This window comes from Phoenix dactylifera, chromosome 16 (genome assembly GCF_009389715.1).
Source record: "Phoenix dactylifera cultivar Barhee BC4 chromosome 16, palm_55x_up_171113_PBpolish2nd_filt_p, whole genome shotgun sequence".
Classification (NCBI taxonomy): domain Eukaryota; kingdom Viridiplantae; phylum Streptophyta; class Magnoliopsida; order Arecales; family Arecaceae; genus Phoenix; species Phoenix dactylifera.
Window position 1 is genome coordinate 10,328,378 of NC_052407.1, and position 19,787 is coordinate 10,348,164.

At 37.1% G+C, this 19,787-nt stretch overlaps 1 protein-coding gene across 1 annotated transcript in view; it reads right to left on the minus strand.

Annotated features, from left to right (window-relative positions):
• The window catches only part of LOC103702229 (anaphase-promoting complex subunit 5), a 42,476-nt gene that overhangs the window by 16,728 nt on the left and 5,961 nt on the right, over nucleotides 1-19,787 (minus strand). Inside the window, 11 exon segments of the mRNA XM_039114478.1 lie at nucleotides 104-171; nucleotides 291-350; nucleotides 3,995-4,179; nucleotides 4,181-4,270; nucleotides 4,378-4,455; nucleotides 5,556-5,810; nucleotides 9,103-9,135; nucleotides 9,254-9,395; nucleotides 16,251-16,327; nucleotides 16,472-16,550; nucleotides 16,630-16,801. Coding sequence (XP_038970406.1) covers nucleotides 104-171; nucleotides 291-350; nucleotides 3,995-4,179; nucleotides 4,181-4,270; nucleotides 4,378-4,455; nucleotides 5,556-5,810; nucleotides 9,103-9,135; nucleotides 9,254-9,395; nucleotides 16,251-16,327; nucleotides 16,472-16,550; nucleotides 16,630-16,801 — 1,239 coding nt within the window.

Consider the following 19,787-nt stretch of genomic DNA (forward strand, 5'->3'; position numbering starts at 1 on the left):
ATTAAGAATCTACTTTAGAATAAGGAGAAACAGGATAACTTGAAGAAAGTGAAAACAAAAACAATTTTTGAGAGTTTAAGACAAAGGTATTCTATTAACTGACCTGTGTATCCTTTGAATACAGCTAAATGTTGGATAAGCTTGGCATATGCTAGTGATAACTCTGACAAACTGCATCACTAACATAAATGTCATAGTTGTGCGGAATGTCTGAAGCCTTCAGCTGACTACCAATTTGTACAATGAAAAGAAAAACCCCAGTACCATAGAATTTGCCAAACACTAATTACCTTGCAGCATCAGCAAAACAGGTTGCATAAACCAAGGCATTTGTTCGAACTAGTGGGGCACTGAAAAAGTGAATAAAATATTAACAATTATTGAGATAAAGAATATGACACGGTTTGCAGTCTTTGTAATTTAAATAATAGAAATTAAAAATTATTTAGATAATTGAAATAGCTATTGAGATTATACAATTATTGAATGGTAAAGAACAAATGATAAAAACTTGATCCCTTAAGTGAAAAGAAATGCCTGTTCCTTCTGAATAAGGACACTCTGTCATATATGCCTTAAACAGATTGTACGTATTACAATAATGCTTGTTCCTTCCGAAAAGCATTATTGAGACTTCCGCCTCCGCTTTCTCAATATTACACATTGTACTGGGAATTACATGATTCATACAACACAAATAAAAACATATATTAGGTATGCATTTACAGGCATAATAATTATCTGGCATCATCAGCCAAGAAAAAAACACAAAAAACCACGGGCAATCTGAGAAGAAGATTAAATGCTGAAAACCAATGCAAAAAAAAAAAAGATTAATCCACAATGTCGTTATCCATAAAATGCGAATAACCAAGAAACTTCCTTGCAGTTTGTATATGAAGCGAGATCAATTATGACTTCTAGAAGATGCTCTTTCTATGAGGGCATAGTTCATCTCTTATATTGCCTATGGTATAAAACCCCTTTAAAATAGGACAATGTATGACCCGAGCTATGCCGAGGGAGATTTGTTGTCGCGTCCCAAATCCGGAGCTTATTTTGTTGCGCCCTAGATCCGGAGCATGACATGGTCGTGCTACCGAGGAGCACCGCCCACGATAACATGAAGCCAACATTACATTTAGCTTTCAAATCCATCTCAAACACGATAGAATAAATAGGGATCCAATTTCATTATTCATTAAATAATAACCAATATTAGTTCAGAGCGTCTAAATTCAAACTTAAGTACCAAACCTATAATTCTTACTATTCAGAAAAATCTCTAATTACACATTCATAATCAACTAAAGAACTAAAGTTCTGCTTTGGCTATATAGATCGCCAAGCTTTCTAGCGCGAACTGCAAGTTTGGACCATCCTTTGTTCCTATCGATCCTATTTGTTTGGAGGGAGAGAGAAAGAAAAATAGAGTTATATGAGCGACACCGCTCAGTAAGTAAACGTTCCACTACCTTACCGGATCAAGCATAAGTTTTTCCATGATAAATTGGTAATGCATCATTTAAAAGAAAATAATAGATATTATAAAATAGAGCATTTCATAGTACAGTATATTAAAACAAGTTATAAAGCCAATCATGCATGCATAAATCAGTTATAAAACATAGTTCCCGGTGTATAGCATAAAATCATAAATCATTTATCATTGATCAAATTACTGCTCTCAGATTAAATGCTTAGCTCACTATTATACCTGTGACACGACCGTAATCAACAAACACCAACTACTACTATCCGTTGGTAGGGTCGTATGCCAACTACTATTACCCGTTGGCAAGGTCATATGCTAACTACTATTATCCGCTCGCATGGTCATATGCCAACTACTATTATCTACTAGCAGGGTTGTATGCCAACTACTATTACATGCTGGCAGGGTCGTAAAAACTGAATGACGATTTATCCCGCTTTGAGAGGCCATACATATCTATCTGAGAGCCTTTTTGTCAATAGTCATTAAGACCGTGTTCTTAAATCATATTTCTTAAAACATATTTTCTTAACTCATACATGAATAAAACATTAAATGGCTTTATTGAGTTCATAGCCCATAAGCATTTAACAGTAGAATAATCATGAAATTATTCCTTTCATATCAAAAATACAATTTTATAAATATGGTGTTCATAATTCACAAATAGTGCTTAACGGTAAAACAATCATGAATCTATTAATTCGCTTTAAATCATGAGTTTCATAATATCGTATGCTTGATCCTTGATTTTAAGAAAATATAATATCATCAATATTTAACATTATTTTATATTTTTATAATACCAAAAAATAAATAAAAATTTGGAAACTAGCAAGGAGTATAAGATTCACTTACCTCTGTTTCGCCCAAAGATCCCTAGATTCAGTTGAGCAACTGCACTGCATCTATCAAAATCGTTTTAAAATAAATTACTTGTTATTGACCATTTAAAATCTAATTAAAATCTCTAAGCAACCCGAAATGGACTTGAGCAGACTTCAGGTCCCGACTGGATAATTCAGCCCTGGATCTACAAATCTAATAGAGAGAGAATGGTTGCATGAAGGGTGGAAAGTCTCTCTATTTTTACTTATTTATTTATTTATTTATTTATTTTCTCAATTTTTCTTTTTCTTTCTTGTTTTTCTTCTCTTCTTTTCTTCTTCTTTTCTTTTTCTTGTTTTCTTCTTCTTCTTTTCTTTTTCTTTTTTTTTTTCTTCTTCATAGCCCTCCCCTCTTTCTTCTCGTGAAACAGAAAGGGAGAGGGCGAGAGCCCCCCATCGGAGCATAGGGAGGAGAAGGGGCCGAGGGCCGGCAACACGACCGAGGACCGGCGGCGGCGCGGCCGACACATGCAACGACCGCGGCCGAAGACCACGGCTAGGTGCAGGTATGTTTTTCCCCTTTTTCTTGTTTTTCCCTTTTTCTTCTTCCACTTCTTCTTTTCCCTCATCTCAGTGGCCCTTGGCCGGATCCCGGTCATTGCCGGTCGATCGGAAGGAGGGGAAGGCAGGGGAGGAGATGGAGAGGCCTTACCTCGCTCCGGTGGTGTCTGACGGCCCGAATTTCCGGCGGGCCACAAGTTCGGGCAGCCGTGAGCTTAACCGGGAGACGAGAGAGAAGAGACAAGAAAGGAGGATAGGAGGAAGAAAGATGGAGGAGGATGGAAGGGGGAAGGGCCGTGGGAGATTGAAGCTGGGGGGTTTATGAGCCCCCCTCCGGAGTGGATAAGGACGGCCGTAATGGCCATACCGGCCGACCATTAGGCAATTGCAACCATCTCTAACGGCTGCAACTCCCCCGGCCGGCTTCCATGGCGGTCGTTCGGCCGCTCGGACAGGGGACCGTGCCCCTGTTCTTCCGCTCTTCTTCTTCCTTTTTTTTATCTTCTGAATCAAAAGCCGGCTGGGCCTGCCGACTTTGGTCTAGATCAGGCCCATCAGGCCTAGTTCTTACATTTGTATTGTTGGAAGTCCATTTAGTCATATCAAGGAGGCATTCAAGCTTAGCTTGTAAACCACTTAAACAAGCAAATTCTCAGGTCAGCTTGTTTATCACAAGCAGAATACTATTCAAGCTTGGCTCAACTATTACCCAAGCCCCAAAAACAAAGGCAGCAATCAGCTTGTGTGCTAATTGAACAACCTTAAACGAGCCACTCATAAAGCCAAGCCTGAACTGTTCATGACTGACTCAGTAACTTGAAGCACTACTCAAAAGGTGCCTTGTGAGTGATTAAGACTTCATATCGATATTACATAAGAAATATCAACTAAGTCAACCTGAGAACTCTAGCAGAATGTGAAATTGAACCCCTTGGTCTCCAAAAAGAAAAAGGGGGTAAAAAGTGTCGTCTCCAGCTCCACTAATGCAGCAGAAGACAAGATTAATAACAATTGAAGGATCCCTCCCCGTAGAAGATCTAATGCAGTGAATACATAAGTCATCCCTGCTGAGCATGAAGAAAATTTAGTAGAAGAAAGCAGGCGGTCTTACCTGCCATAATGCTCCCAGGAAGTAGCTCTGAGCAAATATGATGCACCAGCTAATTGCAAAATAGATCCAGGTATCGGACTTGGCTGCGCATCAAAGTGAAATATATCATAATCATTTGATGATGAGCTCTTTGACTTGCTTAAGTTCTTGAGCCATGGATTAGTTGCAACTCTAATGTTCTTAAGCCCATGAGGTGCTAAAAGCACCATTTTCAGTCTGCAGTGATAAGCCATCTGATCCAAAGTCACTCAACACATGGGAACTTAACCTCAGTTCCTGCAATAAACCCATTAGCAAGAAAGAGAAAATTATTGCAAGGATTTCCAAGGTCTATCTGCTTTGATGTTGGGATATAAGCAAGCACTAGATATTAATCTATTTACCTTGCAAACGTTAGTAGGGCATGTTCTAAGCATTGTAGAAGCTTTGGGACCAAAAGATAGCAACGGTCTTTTTACATGCTGAACAATTGAGGCAATTTTAAGGGGAAAAGGATCAATATCCAGTGCATCATAAATGCAAGAAAAATATATCTATTAGAATTTAGAAGCATACTTACCCAAAATCATGTTATATTCTGCCTACAGAAAGCCCATTCAGACTTTAATTTTTATCAATAACAAACTATTTAAGAAGTATTTCCAAAAACTGTGATGCCTATGCTGAATTCCTGATGCAGCAGTCAGTAAAGTGGAGAAGCAAATCTGAAGACATATACCATTGCGCATATCTTTATAAGTTCTCACGTATCTAGTTAATTACCATCTTAAAATTTAACTTCCACAAAAAGAAGGGAGCAAGTCAGATCAAGACCTCACCTCATCCTTTAATGGTCATGTTTTAACAATATAGGGAGAGTTGGCTTCCAGAAAGATATGTTATTATTATTGGATCGATTCAGCAACTCTTAATTACATTGTGTAGGTCGGTGGGCACAGGGGTCGAGGAGAAGGGGCACAAAACAGCCAGTGGGACAGTACATGTGAAAAAATTTCTAGAATGCAGCCCCATTGTGCCACATCACATGCATAAATACGTGCATGTGTTCCTAGAAGAGATCAAGATGATTAATAACCAACTCGAAAACAGTAAAACTAAATAAAATTTATAGTTACAAGACATCATATTCCTACATCAAGCATGAGAAACTAGAATTGTTTATCCAGGCTAATTGATCTCTTTATCCTTGAGTCAAACTTAGTGCCACAGAAGACTGGGCGTAAGACAAGACATCTCGACTCTCAATGAGGTGAAGGTAGAGGAGTAAGCCTCAACGCATAAAATGTAAAGTTGTAAATTTCATCAAAAAACATCACCAGGAAATATCAGCAAGATAATTTGACTGATAAGATAGCTTCTCTCTCAGTATACATGTTACACAGATGTATCTACACGCAATTTTTGCCAAACTTTAATAATTATTTAATTCTCTAGCATCTATATTTTGCATGTTAAAAATAATATTTTGTGCAAAAAAGAAACAGATTGTAAAATGCAATGCCATAATTGCTAAAAACTAAAAAGTCAGCAAAATTTACAATAAAAAGTTATAGAAAATTACCTTAAGATCAAATTTTGCCAATGCAAGACGATCGAAAGCCAACAAACTTATGAGCTTCAAATTTTCAGCTCTTTTAAGGGACCTTTTCAGAAGAACAAGTAACTGCTGCCTGGTGGATAATGGAGTACCTAGACCAGTACTAGTTCCAAGTGAATATGGAGAACCAATAATTCCAGTGGTGCTTGAAATGCCTATGTCAGACAACAGGTTGCAAATGGCTGCTAACGTGTAACCAAGGCATGGATCATCATTGTTCTGCAAACAGCTTGTAATCAGAAAAACTTGATTTAAAACAAAAATGATAGCCACATAATGGAACCAGTTGTGACTTGATGTACAAGCATGTAATATATGGACTTCCTCTCTAAATGATTAAAAACATTCTATAAAAAGAAAAGCGAAAATTTCTCAAAACATAAGAATGTTAATCCCAGTCAAGGGCTGTCTGGTCAGAGCAACTCATATTAAGTTTGAAAATCAGCTCGATATAGCTTACTCACATGGCCAATGAGCTGATCTTCAGATAATGTTTCGAGCTTGGAACATAAATGAGCCAAACATAAGAAATGCATAGATTGCTCATGATCAGCATGAATAAGCTCAGTATAAATTCAATTATAAATGTATTATTAATAATTATTAAATTAAAGAACATACTTATGAATTTATTGGTATTTTACAGAACATATTATTAATAAGGTCTACCATACCGACCTATGCCGCTCTATACCGGGCATACCACATTGTAACAGTAAGATATCAGTACATTACCAAGATTTGATTCGGCTATACTAGCAGAACTGGTCCAAACCGATCCAAATCAAGCTGAACCACACTGTACTGCCCCTATTTCATGTTACACGTACCACCCAGTTTCAAGAAATACTATGGTCAGACGAGAGAAAATGTTGTATCAGTATAGTGTGCATATCGTACTATACCAACTACACAAGGTACTAGTTCAGTAGTCAATACCCATAGAGCGAACCTTGATATTGTATTTATTAAACAGACAAATTATCCCCTATGTTTTCTTTCTTTATGAGACATTTTTTTTCTTTTTCTGAGAGGATTTATTGAGCATTTGTCAACCAGTAAATCTCATTACATCTAATGGCTCGGATAGTTGGAGTCAGAAAGAGTTACAGTCAGCCCTAACGCTCAATGTTATCCCACTGTCCTCCATCTTTTTTCCTACCCCAAACCAACCTCCTCTCTCTCTTTCACTCTCTAGGCCTGTAATGCCTAATAAGCTCAAGCCACAAGCTTCCAACAACAAATTGGATGCCCTGGCAATTCAAGTTGTCCTAGGCTTTCTCCGTCTCCAATGTTGTCAAACACCTCCTCTGTCTCAACTCCCAAGTATCTCCTATCACTCCAACTTCCCCTCTCATGTCAAACTCATTAGTCCTCCAACCTGCTTCCTCCATCAGCCTCCTCTTTGACCACCCCATCTCTCCTAGCTCAATACCTCGCCAGTACCTCACTTGCAAGATTTTTGCACTTCATCAAGCCAATAGATAGGATTATGCCAAGCTCAAGCTAGCTCAAGGATACCAGCCAAGCTTGAGCATGGCCAACCAACTTGTGGTCTAGCTCGCTCAAGTTCAGCTCATTGACACCCCTACCCAAACACCACATTATAAATTAATGTCCCATTTTGAAGTAGGATGCACAATCCTATTTTGAGTAGGACTTGTGTGCAAGGGTCCTGCTTTAGACATAAGTTTAGTTGCACAAATTATAAAATCATTAGGATTTGATTTTTGACTACTTTTAGGTGTCTTTCTATATACGGGTTTATAGAGTTTCAACTAAGATTTCAAATACTGAAACCGGACCTTGGATCAATTTTTTGCTGGAATACAGCAGTACTAGGTACTGACACATGATACAGGACTGCATCCCATTCTCATAGTGTGTACTGGTACCAGAAGCCTGCCGGAACAATATAACACCGTTTGTACTTTGTACCATCCTGTTCCAACAGTCTTTGAAACCTTGGTTCCGATTTTTGCATTCTAGGAAAGTTTTTGGAGATAGGTTACTTGGTCATAGCCCTACTTTGCTTGTAAAACAAGTCATGGAAATTAAAAGGACTCTATGGGCTATCCATTAGAAAGCATTTTATGTAAACATTCAAATGAATCAAAGGTTCCATTGGCCTGGCTAGGCCCCTTCTATCCCTCTTTCCATTCTCTATTTCTTCCAAATTCTTATCTATTATATTGTCTCTTCCTCTTCTGATCTAATATTGTTTCTTTCTTTGGTTTTCTTCTTTAACCATCCCATATCATCTATTTTCAGTTAAAAAATTCTGCATCTACTGTTTGCTAAAATTCACTTATATGTCGATTACAAATTCTCTCATCTGTACTGAAAACCATTAGAATATTGCTCCACTATCCTTCCCAATCACCAAAACTCCAGAACAAGCTTATTTTGAATTACTATTTTAACCATTACAGCTGAAGATCCCCTCTTCTGCCATGTTTCTGAAAAAGGGACAGCAAGCGAAGTCCTTGATCTTAAACCTAGATAATACTTTCAAAAAGGGACCTCCATGCACATGGTAGGACATCACTAATTGCTACTATATCAACACTCCACATAGTAGATTAGTCTACATTTTTTATATATCACATCATCATTAAGACTATTATGACATCAATTCTGTTACATATGTATTGGGCAAAAGCCAACCATTTATGCCTATAACCATATGATCCCAACAAAAGCACCAATTTGCCCAAAACAAACAAATTTGGATCCTGAACAGGCAAGACCCACTCAACACATAATATTTAGACCCATGAGTGAGATTTTTGCTTGTCTATTGATATTCCAATACTTCCTCTTCCAATCAACCTGTAAGGATCTTTAGAAAAATCATAGTGATTTATAATATCAATTTTAAATGTGGAGGAATGCTGGTTCAAATTACATGATAGCTAGTATATGTATATCATACCCTCAGCATCTTCACTTTCTCAAAGTAATCCTCGATTTGCAGTGCCAAAGTGTTATAGTTTTCTATCCTAAGCACTAACATAATTCAAACGTGAATGAGTAGCACCATAAAATTGGGTAAATTGAGCTCAAAATTGTGTTTCTATTATCATCCGAGATTAAATTTATGGAGATATAAATGGTCAGCTTTGCTATAGATACCTAATGTACTTTCATTCAAACCAAATATGTCCATAAAGTTGATTGTCAATACTCATATCAAGCAGAATTCATGGCTGTAGCATTAGATCAACTGGCTTCTAAATACCGATATTATGTTTGACCGGCAATAGAAATAACTTGATTATAGATGAATTGAACAAATGTAATCATGACCAAAAAAAGTGATGCAATGGCTAAATGAGTTGGATAGGTGCTATAACTTTCTGGATGAAGAGAATATTTCCACTTAGAATCAGTGTCATGCTGGCTGAGTTCTCAATAACCAACTGATAATTTTTACTTTGCATGGACTCAAAAGAATAAGAAGTCAAATATATTGATCCGAAACCAAGTTAACAAACATTCGTCGTGTCACCTGTTGAGAGACCCGCACTGCCTCAGTAAGGGCCTGAAAATAGAAAAGTTGAACGGTTAAGCAATATATACGTATCCGGATTTATATTACAACGTACTCCATATAGGCACAAGCATGCAGATATGCACGAGAGACTCTCCCAGCTTATTACCTCAATAGCTTTCTTGGAGTGCCCAAAATGACAGTGCATGGTGCCTAGGCACAATAAAGCAGTCTCATATCTTCCCATCTGAATATCAGAAGGTGGAGAAGATGAACGGCTGAAAAGTCCTTCCATCCCTGCACTATAGAAATTCGAAGTAACAATCAGAATCCTTCCATAAATGGAAAAAAGATGCAAATTAAGGTTTAGTTTTGGACTTCTATTACATAAAAGCTGGTGAACATTTTAAATTTTGAACAAGAAAAGAAAATTGAAAGTTTTTAAATTAAGTTGAATTATCAATGCATGTGTGTATAAAGAGAGAGTAGATAGATACAGAGAGGGAGATGGACTTTGCTCCTCTAGAGAGCAGAGAGCATCTCCTTCTCACAACTCCAAAATAATGTTGATCATGATCTATACCATAAAAAGTACCTAGAAATTTAAAATATATTTTTTTTGGTGGTCCCTAACCTATGCATCATTTGGAACAAAAATGAAAGGTTAAAATGATATGAGACTAAATTTTGTCATAAGTTCAATCTATATATATATATATATATATATATTAACATGCGTAGATCATGATCAATGAGGTGGATTCTCAATTTTAATGCTTTATCATATATTTTCACACACTAGCATAATGGAAAACAAACCATTTGTCCACATGACACATAGGTTAGAGAGCATCAAATACACGACTTTTTAATTCTAGGTAGTTTTAGTCATATAGAATATATGATCAACGATGTGGATATTTGATTTGGATGCACTATTATTAATTTTAAAGTCAAGAGGAGTACACACCTCCTCCTCTTGGGAGGATTATATAACACAACAAACAGACACACAAATAGCCACCACATACATACCCTGTAATAAGGTTCGCTATACTGCCCCAAAACCGCCCTGTGCGAGGGCATACAAAATCGTACCAAGGACGAATCGGAATGATTCCACCCATCGATTTGAAAAGTGATGCGAATCGCTCCGAACCAAGCAGTTTGGAGTGCTACAGGTGCAGGCCACCAAGTTCGCACCAGTTCGAGGTCAGATCAAGCTCCATGCTCCCCCCCCCCTCCCCTCCCTTCAATAATAGAGAGGGAAGCAGGAAGCACCGAGAAGATCCCCCATGCCTCTTCAGCCCCACTCCCTTTTTTTAAAATCTTGAAAATCCGAAAAAAAAACAAACAATGGATTTCACTGATTTCAAGCCAAATCCAAGCTCAAATCAGCTAATATGCCTCTCCCCCCTCCTCATTCATGTTTTTATGTTTAGAAGCCGAAAATCAGCAATAAAAAGACAAAATAGAAGGACGTCATGCCCAAATATTTTTGATTTTGGCATGATGTCATGATATGTTGTAAATCTATGGATGATCTAGATAATACGACTACAATGATAATATTTTTTAAATTAAAAAATATTTTTCAGATTAAAAGTAAAAATAAAATAATTATCAAAAAATAATGTAAAATTAGTAGCATGATTAAATGTATGCATACTCCTCTCTATCAAAATTTCGTGTCAATTTATTTAAATTTGGGCATGATCATGCACGCCATGACATAGACCCAAATTTGAATAAATTTGAAAAATAAGTGGCATTTTGTGCATGCACAAGGGCTGAGAAAAATATATATAGCATCCTTAGTAGGATGCTACACCGATCCAAAATCATTAATTTTCTGAATATTTTATATTTAAAAATTATTTTAAATAAAAACTAAAATGATAAATAATAAATAATTATGAAAAAAATAGTATTATAAAATGATAATTTAGAAGTAGAAAACTAAATTTTTACATTATAGTGAAAATTTACTAGTTTTTAAAAATTTAATTAAATAACATTCTCTGAGATAAAAATATATGTAGCATCCCTATTAAAATTCTGCATTATTCTGAATTAAAATAAATTTTCTAGATATTTTCTAATTTAATATTAATTTAGTAAAATTTAATTAGAAATTATTTAATTAAGTGTAGAAATTATAAAAAAAACGTATTACATGTAGATAATGTCTAATTATTTTATGGGCTAATTTGGAATGTGCTTGATAAACTTGCAGAAATGGATCCACACATGAAGAAGAAGAAATCCCAAAGTGCAATATTAGTTGGGAGCATGGGTAAATGTTCTTAGGTCGATGTCACTCAAAGTACAGATGGTGTGGCATAGAGTTCAAGAAAGAGGGTTAACTAAGTTGAAGCAGCATCTAGCCGATGGTTACCCTAACGTATACCAGTGCTAGAAATACTCGCAGGAGGTTTGGCAACTCATAAAGAAGCACTTCACCGATTTCAAGACAACGAAGCAAAGTTGCAAAGGAGATAGGGTTAGAATGCTAGGCTACATAGCCACCATCATATCACTCCAGAAATCCAGAAGGCACTAACGAGTCTGTGCCCGATGATGAGATGGCGCAAATTCAAGCTACGATCCAAGCGAGCCTGAAAGACAAATGGCAATGGGATAAGATTAACAAGTATAGGGCTCGGTTTCAGTCTTGGCCTTTCGGTACAAGTCAGGCTTTGGTTCCTGAGCAACCAAGACAGATTCGGAGTTCGGGAGGACCTTCTCGGCTAAGGAGACTGTCGGCAAAGGTGGCAGCCAATTAGCATACATGTTTGGGGCCTTTGATAGCAAGAAAGGAAGTCCAAAGAGATTTTGCCAAGGGCCACTATTCATGATCCAAATCCACATGCCTTCCCAAGCAGAGATTCAAAGCAGTAGAGATAAACCATACTAGTTAAAGACAAGAAGGACATGTGGAGAGACATTATGTCATGGTTTCACTTTCGCCATATCCCAACTAATGTGGCAGATTGCACGTACTATCGATCTGCCATCGCCTCCATCTACAGCGCCAAACCGTGTGTGAATCCGCAAGGGCCAAAGGATATCTATAGTAATCTTTTGAACAGCAAAAAGAGTTGCAGAATTGGATATCCTATTACCAGAGTAAGTGGGACACGTATGAGTTGACTATGATATGTAATGGTTGGGCATCATCAACTTTCTGACCTACTGTGACATGAAAATTTTCTTCTACAAGTCGATTGATGCTTCCAATCAAGTGCACGACCCTCAGTACATCCTCAGATTGATGGACGAGGTGATTGATCAAGTAAGAGAGCTCAATGTCATGTTGGTGGTCATTGATAATGGGCAATATTACAAGAATCTAAGAAGGCTAGCAATCTAAATCATCTCAGAGACGGTCTCCCTAGTGGCTGTGAGCCAACTAGTCTACTTTTGCTCTCATCCACAACAAGTAAAGGAACCGTCTCATGCAAAAGCGGTTGAATGATCTTGTGTATATCTACTACAATCTACGCCTATGTCTGAGGTGCATTGAACAAGAAGTCAAGCTTAAATACAATGATCCACTTCACAAGGACTTCATGCATGATGAAGAGGATCCAATGATTGTGTGGCTTAAGGGCCGGCTGCAGGAGCCAGAGCTAGATGAGCCAAGATTGCATCCTCGACCTACCAGTTTCATATCTAAGGAGGCTAGGGTGGATGTGAAGCAATGGGCAAAATGACAAATTCCATACTTCCAACCGATCAACCACAAGAGTCAGGGAAGGGAGCTGATCGCCGCACGGCTCCATGTCGAAGACTTCCTCCCAGCAAATTGATCAAGAGATGCTGAGGAGAGGCCACAATGGTACCCAACCTAGTCAGGGTGGAGGGCCCAACCGATCCTCCCAAAAAAAGTCAAGGCATGAAAGCAACTGTTTAGGCCAGCAAGAAAGGCAAAGAAAAGGCAGTTGAATCTTCTTTGGAGAAACTAGAGGAATCCCTTCACTCTTCTTTGGAGACTAGCGAGCATCTGATTACCAATGATGACAGCTTATACCGTGATGCATCTGATGGCCAAGAAGGTAGCAGGGCACTAGACACCATAGTTTATGCCATATAGGATAGAGACCATGATGCACGACCTAGTAGACCCCGTAAGGACATCATTGCATATAAGAGACGGGCTCCTCGTAGTCATTTAAAAGGTGATGCTACTACAGTAGATGGCATTGCACATGAAGTAGGGTCCCCGGACATACCTGGTTCTGAGTCGCATATCGAAACCTATTCCACATCAGTAGCCTATGACACATGCAAATGGATCGTCTGAGATGTCGTACTCGAGTAGCTACTATCCTTCATAGCCTCAGCCATCTTTTGGGTTGAATCTTGCTATCAACATCTTCGGATGGCCAGCTCAGTCTCAAAGTCGGATGACTAACTCTTCCCAAATTAGCTATCCAATAGACTACGAAAGGATCATGAAGGCCTATTGCGGTATAGACCGATTGGAGAGTTGGTGTGAAGCTCCTCTCGACTACTATTATCATCTCAATATCTACAAGTCACATCGGCATTCCACCAAATCTTAGACATCAGTATGCATTTTATACTTTAACTACATTAAAATAGATTCAATTTATTGTATTGTATGTGTTTTTACTTATAAATGCAATGCTTGCTCTACTCCAATTCCATTTCATGATAAGAAGACATTAAAACAAGATTAAAACCACAACTTGGACAATAATCCCAATAAATTTTTTAAGTACAAATCCTAAAAAAATTAAGAAAGGAAGAAAAATTAAAAAATACACAAAATGGTGCATAGGTCAACTGACCGGTACGACAGGGTGTACCGAATGTTGGTATGGTACTAAATCAATACCACCGCACCGATGGCCGACCGATACAGTTTTCGATACCGATTCGATGGACCTTACGCACATATGTACATGTGCGTGTATCTATATTCAACTTTCTTTAAAAAAAAAAAGATCCTTCATATGCTACTCTCTTCACCAAAACTGCTAGACTCCAGATGGATTATAAACTTTCCTTGACAGCTCAACTAGAGTCTTTTTCTTCTTTGGCAAATATAGACTAGAGACTAGAGTCAATTGGAAATGCTTTCATAATCCAATGCACTTCATAGTTCCAACCGCCTTGACTTTGGTATGATTGACTCTTGAAATACACCATGATGTAAATGAATCTTAGAATCTAGAGAGTCTAAAATCATGATGGTTCTACATGTGCATAATCACATCCCTTGCACTCCCATTTACAAATATCAACTATTGTCATCTCTTATCTACCTGTACATATCAGCCCACATTATCATAATCGAAGTCATTTTGTTGCACATCATGGTTCCGATGTTGCTAAATTTGCTATGGATATAACTTTCATTAGTCAAGCTCCAAACCATCATGATTGTCATTTAATTCCTATTAACTTTTGACTTAATACTACAATATAATGACCCTTGCTAAACCAGTAGAATCGATATGAGCTAGCATGCTCAATATCAAGTAGCATGCCTAACACCTAGTTCTAACCTAGTGTCTAGCACCATATATGGCAACCAAGTACATCGACACTTAAAAACCAAGATTCAAAACCGAGCCATTTGGGAATTACCAAACCAAACTGGTCAGGAACTAGAACGATTCATCCATCCAAAATGGAACAAGGCATAATCAGTTAGAACGAGTCCAAATCAAGCCAAACCGATCGATTCCACCCAATTTTCGAAGATTCTGATCCAATTCGCCTAGACTGACCTAGGTCCTTATATAAAACCCCAACCACCCTGGTGTTTGATCGATCTCTCTCTTTTCTCTCCACTTCAAAACCATAGCCATCACCCTCTCCACTCTCTCCCTCGATCTCTCCGCCTCACCTCCTCCTAATCCCTCCTCATCTTCAAGCAACAATGCCATGGGGGAACTTGCCAATGGTTGTAGACCTAATCGACGACTTCTAGACTCGATTGACGATCTCCAACCTCTAATCGAGGCTAGAAGTCATCGATCGAAAACCTCCAACCCCAAATCAACAATCTCTGACCCTAATCGACAATCTTTGGCCCCCAATCCGCCTCCTCTTCTCGGTAGGTCCTTCTTGCCCTGCTCTCTCTCCTCCTTCCTTTCTCTATCTCACTCATTCGCTATCACCAACACCTGATCAGCACCAACTTGTGTATCATGTGTCGGTCGGTATAGTATAATACCGTAACAACATGGTACCTGACCAGTACAACTCATAGTTCCGACTTTTTGAACGTTGCTTAAAACCATGTTGTTATCAACCTAATCACTTAAGCATCCTCTACATCAATCACAACTATTTTTGGATATGCATGACCTATATCTATTTTTCAGCACCTTGTCTGAGTATTCTCCATGAATCCACAACTTTCTTAAGTGCTACTTATATTCTTTTATGCAAATAATTTGATATAATTATGTAAAACACTGTGGTTCCTCTCCCATATCTCCATTAGGATATAAGCATACAATTTTCCCTCTTTTAAGCTTCCCTTGTAGCGAGATTCCCCAAGTGTTGCAAATTTTTGCCTTACTATCGTCTTTTGCTCCTTCAAAGGAATATTGTGATTTACAGATTCAAGATAACTTATAATGAAAGAAAGAAGAGAAAAGACATGCCCGCAACTACTATATTGCAGTTTTCAGATTTAACACATACAAACTTATCATTTATCTCGCAACTATCATATGCATAGAGTTAGAAAACTTATAACAGCATATTCATTTAATTTGATAAATCTTTCTTGTGAAAATTACTAGCATATTCATTTAATTTGATCAGCAAAAACACGGATTGATTGAGAAGTCTGTAAGCCTAGATATCAAGTAAAAAATCAAGTTCTTTCAATTTTAAAAAGGATAAACTAAACATAGTCAATTATTGTTTTCTAGTTATTGAAGCATAGTAATCATATTTATTCCACTTTGAAGAGGGACATGTATAAAAAAACATGCAGCCATGTGCAAATAACAGCCGACAGTATTAACAATACATTATTGCAGCTAGAACTACCTCAAATATTCAGCAACAGCAGTAACTAGAACAATCTGATATACAACCAATAAGTGCTCGATCGAGGCTGCATGCCAAGATCAAAAAAAGCGATACAAAATTAATATTAGTAGTCACCTGTAATCAAATAGCAGTGAAGATTGTCCAAGGCAGCAATATAATCATCATGGCATACAGCATTCACATATTGCAAGTGTTGGACCTGAGGAACAACCCAAATTAAAAGAAACAAGTACAAATGAAATGAGCAACAAATTGTTCCATATTTTTATCATTATGAGGTAGCATCGGTTCCCAAGATTTGAAATGAAAAGGAATCCTCCTATATGCAAGCTTTACAACTTACACGATGGAGCTCCGGAGCTAGCTTTTGAAGCTGCTTTAGATAAGTATTTAATGAATTAAAGGGAAATGAGCTTGCATCCCTGCTAAAAAGAATGGATGTCATCATCTGGCCTTGGATGTAACCTCAACAACCAAGCTGAGATAAATTAAGTTACTTACTTTTCAAGGAAATCAGCTTGCATATTCAGGTATCCCTCTATTTGCCACCTTGAGCGTAGGATTCCTAGATTATCATCACTTCTGAAATTATTGTTCAGCAATGAAACAACCTCACTACTTCGAGCACCATCATCGTCATGCTTGAACTTGGGTTCAACTGAAACTTGGACATCTGGGCATTTATGTCGAGACAACTTTACCATGACAGTATTTTTGTTTAAGATGCTATAACAATAAGTGCACCTTGTCTGGACAGCATGAATAAGATTCATAAATCAAATTAAAAAGATAAGATACTTCTTGTATTGCCTGAGATACTTCCTCAATACCACTACGGTCTACGGATAAGGAGAAGGCCCTGTTCACCTTTTAATGATGAATGCTTTACTTTGGAGTTTGCTATGTTGAAGATACTGACGAAGTACAGGTTATGATCTACTGATTTGAATGATAATTAAATGATGGGGCTTCAAGATGTTAATGCTATTGTATAAAGTATGGAGTACGCAAATTTGTAAGTGTACATATTTTGATCACCCACTGTACTTTATTTTTTTTTTGCAAATGTGTAAATGCACATATTATATACTTGTTGTATCTTCTCCATATCATAACCCTTTTAAAGATTTGTTAGATCAGTGTATAATGTATTGTCATATCTATCTCATATACACATCCATGATCCATGCTTTATAGCTTGAGTGCTGCCCTCTCAGAAAATATAACAAAATGAGCTCTCTACAAATGCAACACCTCTTCATGAACAAGGATAACCTCCTTAAAACATATTCCTCAAATATCCACATGTCATTTGGAAAAGTAATATGTGGCACGTAAGAAGAACTGGACCAAAAGAAACCAAAAGGCCTTGGAGGGGCCAAATCCTTGCTGAAAGTTTGTTAGCTGTACATGATGCAACTCCAAGAGATTTTAGATGAAAACACATGGACACATGCAAATAATGTATAAACACATAAATTGTATAAACTTACGCACAAACTTGTACCTAATTTATGTACAAATTCATATGTGAGGGTGCACTTTGTATGTACAGTATGTGCATGTATTACACAAGTTTGTGTAACCAAAACAAATTGAAATATGATCAATACTACGCATTTCCTACAAGTGAAACAGAACATCAATTGCAAACAATATCCATATGCACGTAAATATGTACATGCACAAGCATGTATTTACATACATATCGTACATGGATATATATGTATATGTATATGTGAACGCATTCACAATTGCACAGAAAAATGTATATGTATATTGTACAGGGGGTGTATAAAGGGCAGGTTTTGCACTGTACAATATTACTTAAGCATGTGGAAGACCATTGGCACTGTCTCATTGAGCATAAGAATCATATTTGCAAAAGATACCAAACTGTATCATTCACAATATTTCAGAAAATTTGGTGAAGTTCAAAGTTCATATTGCAAAGCATGTTATTGTATTTAAAATTATAAAAACATATTTAATAAATATTGGATGCAGTTTCTGACGCAATATCACAATTGCATGGAATTTCCGCACCATGAAATATTACATATAGCTATCTTCGGATGACATTCCATTCAACCAATGGTATTGCAGTGCAAGGACATAGATGCAAGAGTTAGATTTGGATGCATGTCAAAGCACCTAGATCAGCAAGGAAATTGTGTGCCTACCACCATGCACTGATTTCACAGCTAACAGCTTCCAAATTTCTCTCTCTCCCTCTCTGCTTCCAAGTTTCTCTCTCTCTCCCCCCCCCCCCTCTCTCTCTCATACAGTCCTTTGCCATGAAAGATTGACAATACAGACAACTGTGGGCCTGTCATAAAAGCATTTCAGATGTACCCAAGATGTGCTTCGACATGGGGAAAATTGCCAACATAACCTCTCTTTCTCTATCATTGGATGGAGGGGGGCTGTAAATTATTCAGAAGTTTGAACAATTGAAACATATTCTGCATAACATATTACATAACCTAAGCAGTCTAACAAACTAGTACTTACATAATCTTGACCTCTTTTGAACCATGAAAATATTGCATTCAGCACACAATAACCCAATGCATCTTGTACCAATTCTATAAAATACTTGATAGATACCCAAGGTTGTGTCATGATGCATTCAAATGGAAGCAAGATTTAGGGATTTCCAAATAGATATTATTTTAGTTGACAATTTAGTGTATTTTATTTTATTTCTCGTTATTTTAGTTTTTAATTGGTTAGTTTGGATCAAGTATCAAGATTAAAAGATCTTAGAACTTATTTGACAACTTTGGCATATTTACTATAGTGGTACTGTTCGTATAACACTGTTCATGCTACGGTAACCCTAAACGATAACCACACTTCATGAGGGTTAGATTTGGAATTGAGGAAAAAATGTTAGTGTTTCTGTTAGTTATCAATAGGGGTTTTAGGGTTTTATTTAATAGATAGATTCAGATAATTGATTAATGAAGAAAGGAGTGCAGCATTTGGCTTTTTCTCTTGTAGGTGATTCCGCAACAGAGGCATGACACGTCGAACCCTAGGTATAATTCCTCGGTCCAAGAGAGAGTCCAACATTTCCTTCCACTTCCCTTTACCCTTTTTCTTCATTTTTTTACCTAGTTATAACCTGGCTTTCATCTAATTGTTCTTAAATCAAAAACATACTTTTATTTCCCATAGATATTTCATGTCACATATAACTCAAATTTTTCATAGGAAAATCCAGCAAATTCTTGATTACAATTGTTCCACTGACAAATGCTTAACCCGAATTAAGCCCTAAAATCTTAAAACTTAGGTTAGATAATAATCATCTATTACCTATTCTCTTCAAGAAGATAACCTTTCTAGTTTGCTTTTACTCAAAAGTCAGGTCTAAACATAAAAGTCTAGCAAATCCTTGCAAAAACTTTATCAACTTTAATTTTGTGTTCCCCTCGACAGTCTTACATCATTTCTCAAAATATTTATAGGGTAAAGAAATCCTTCATTAAAATTATAATCTAAAAGTTATAAATTTCTGAATAATAGACTTGAGTACAAAGAGAATGACATCCATTTTTTTGTCATATTTTTGTTCTTTCCATTCTTTTAAAAAGAGAGATAATTTGCCCCCGCAGTTGGAAATGATGAAAAGTATAATGATATTTCTGCAG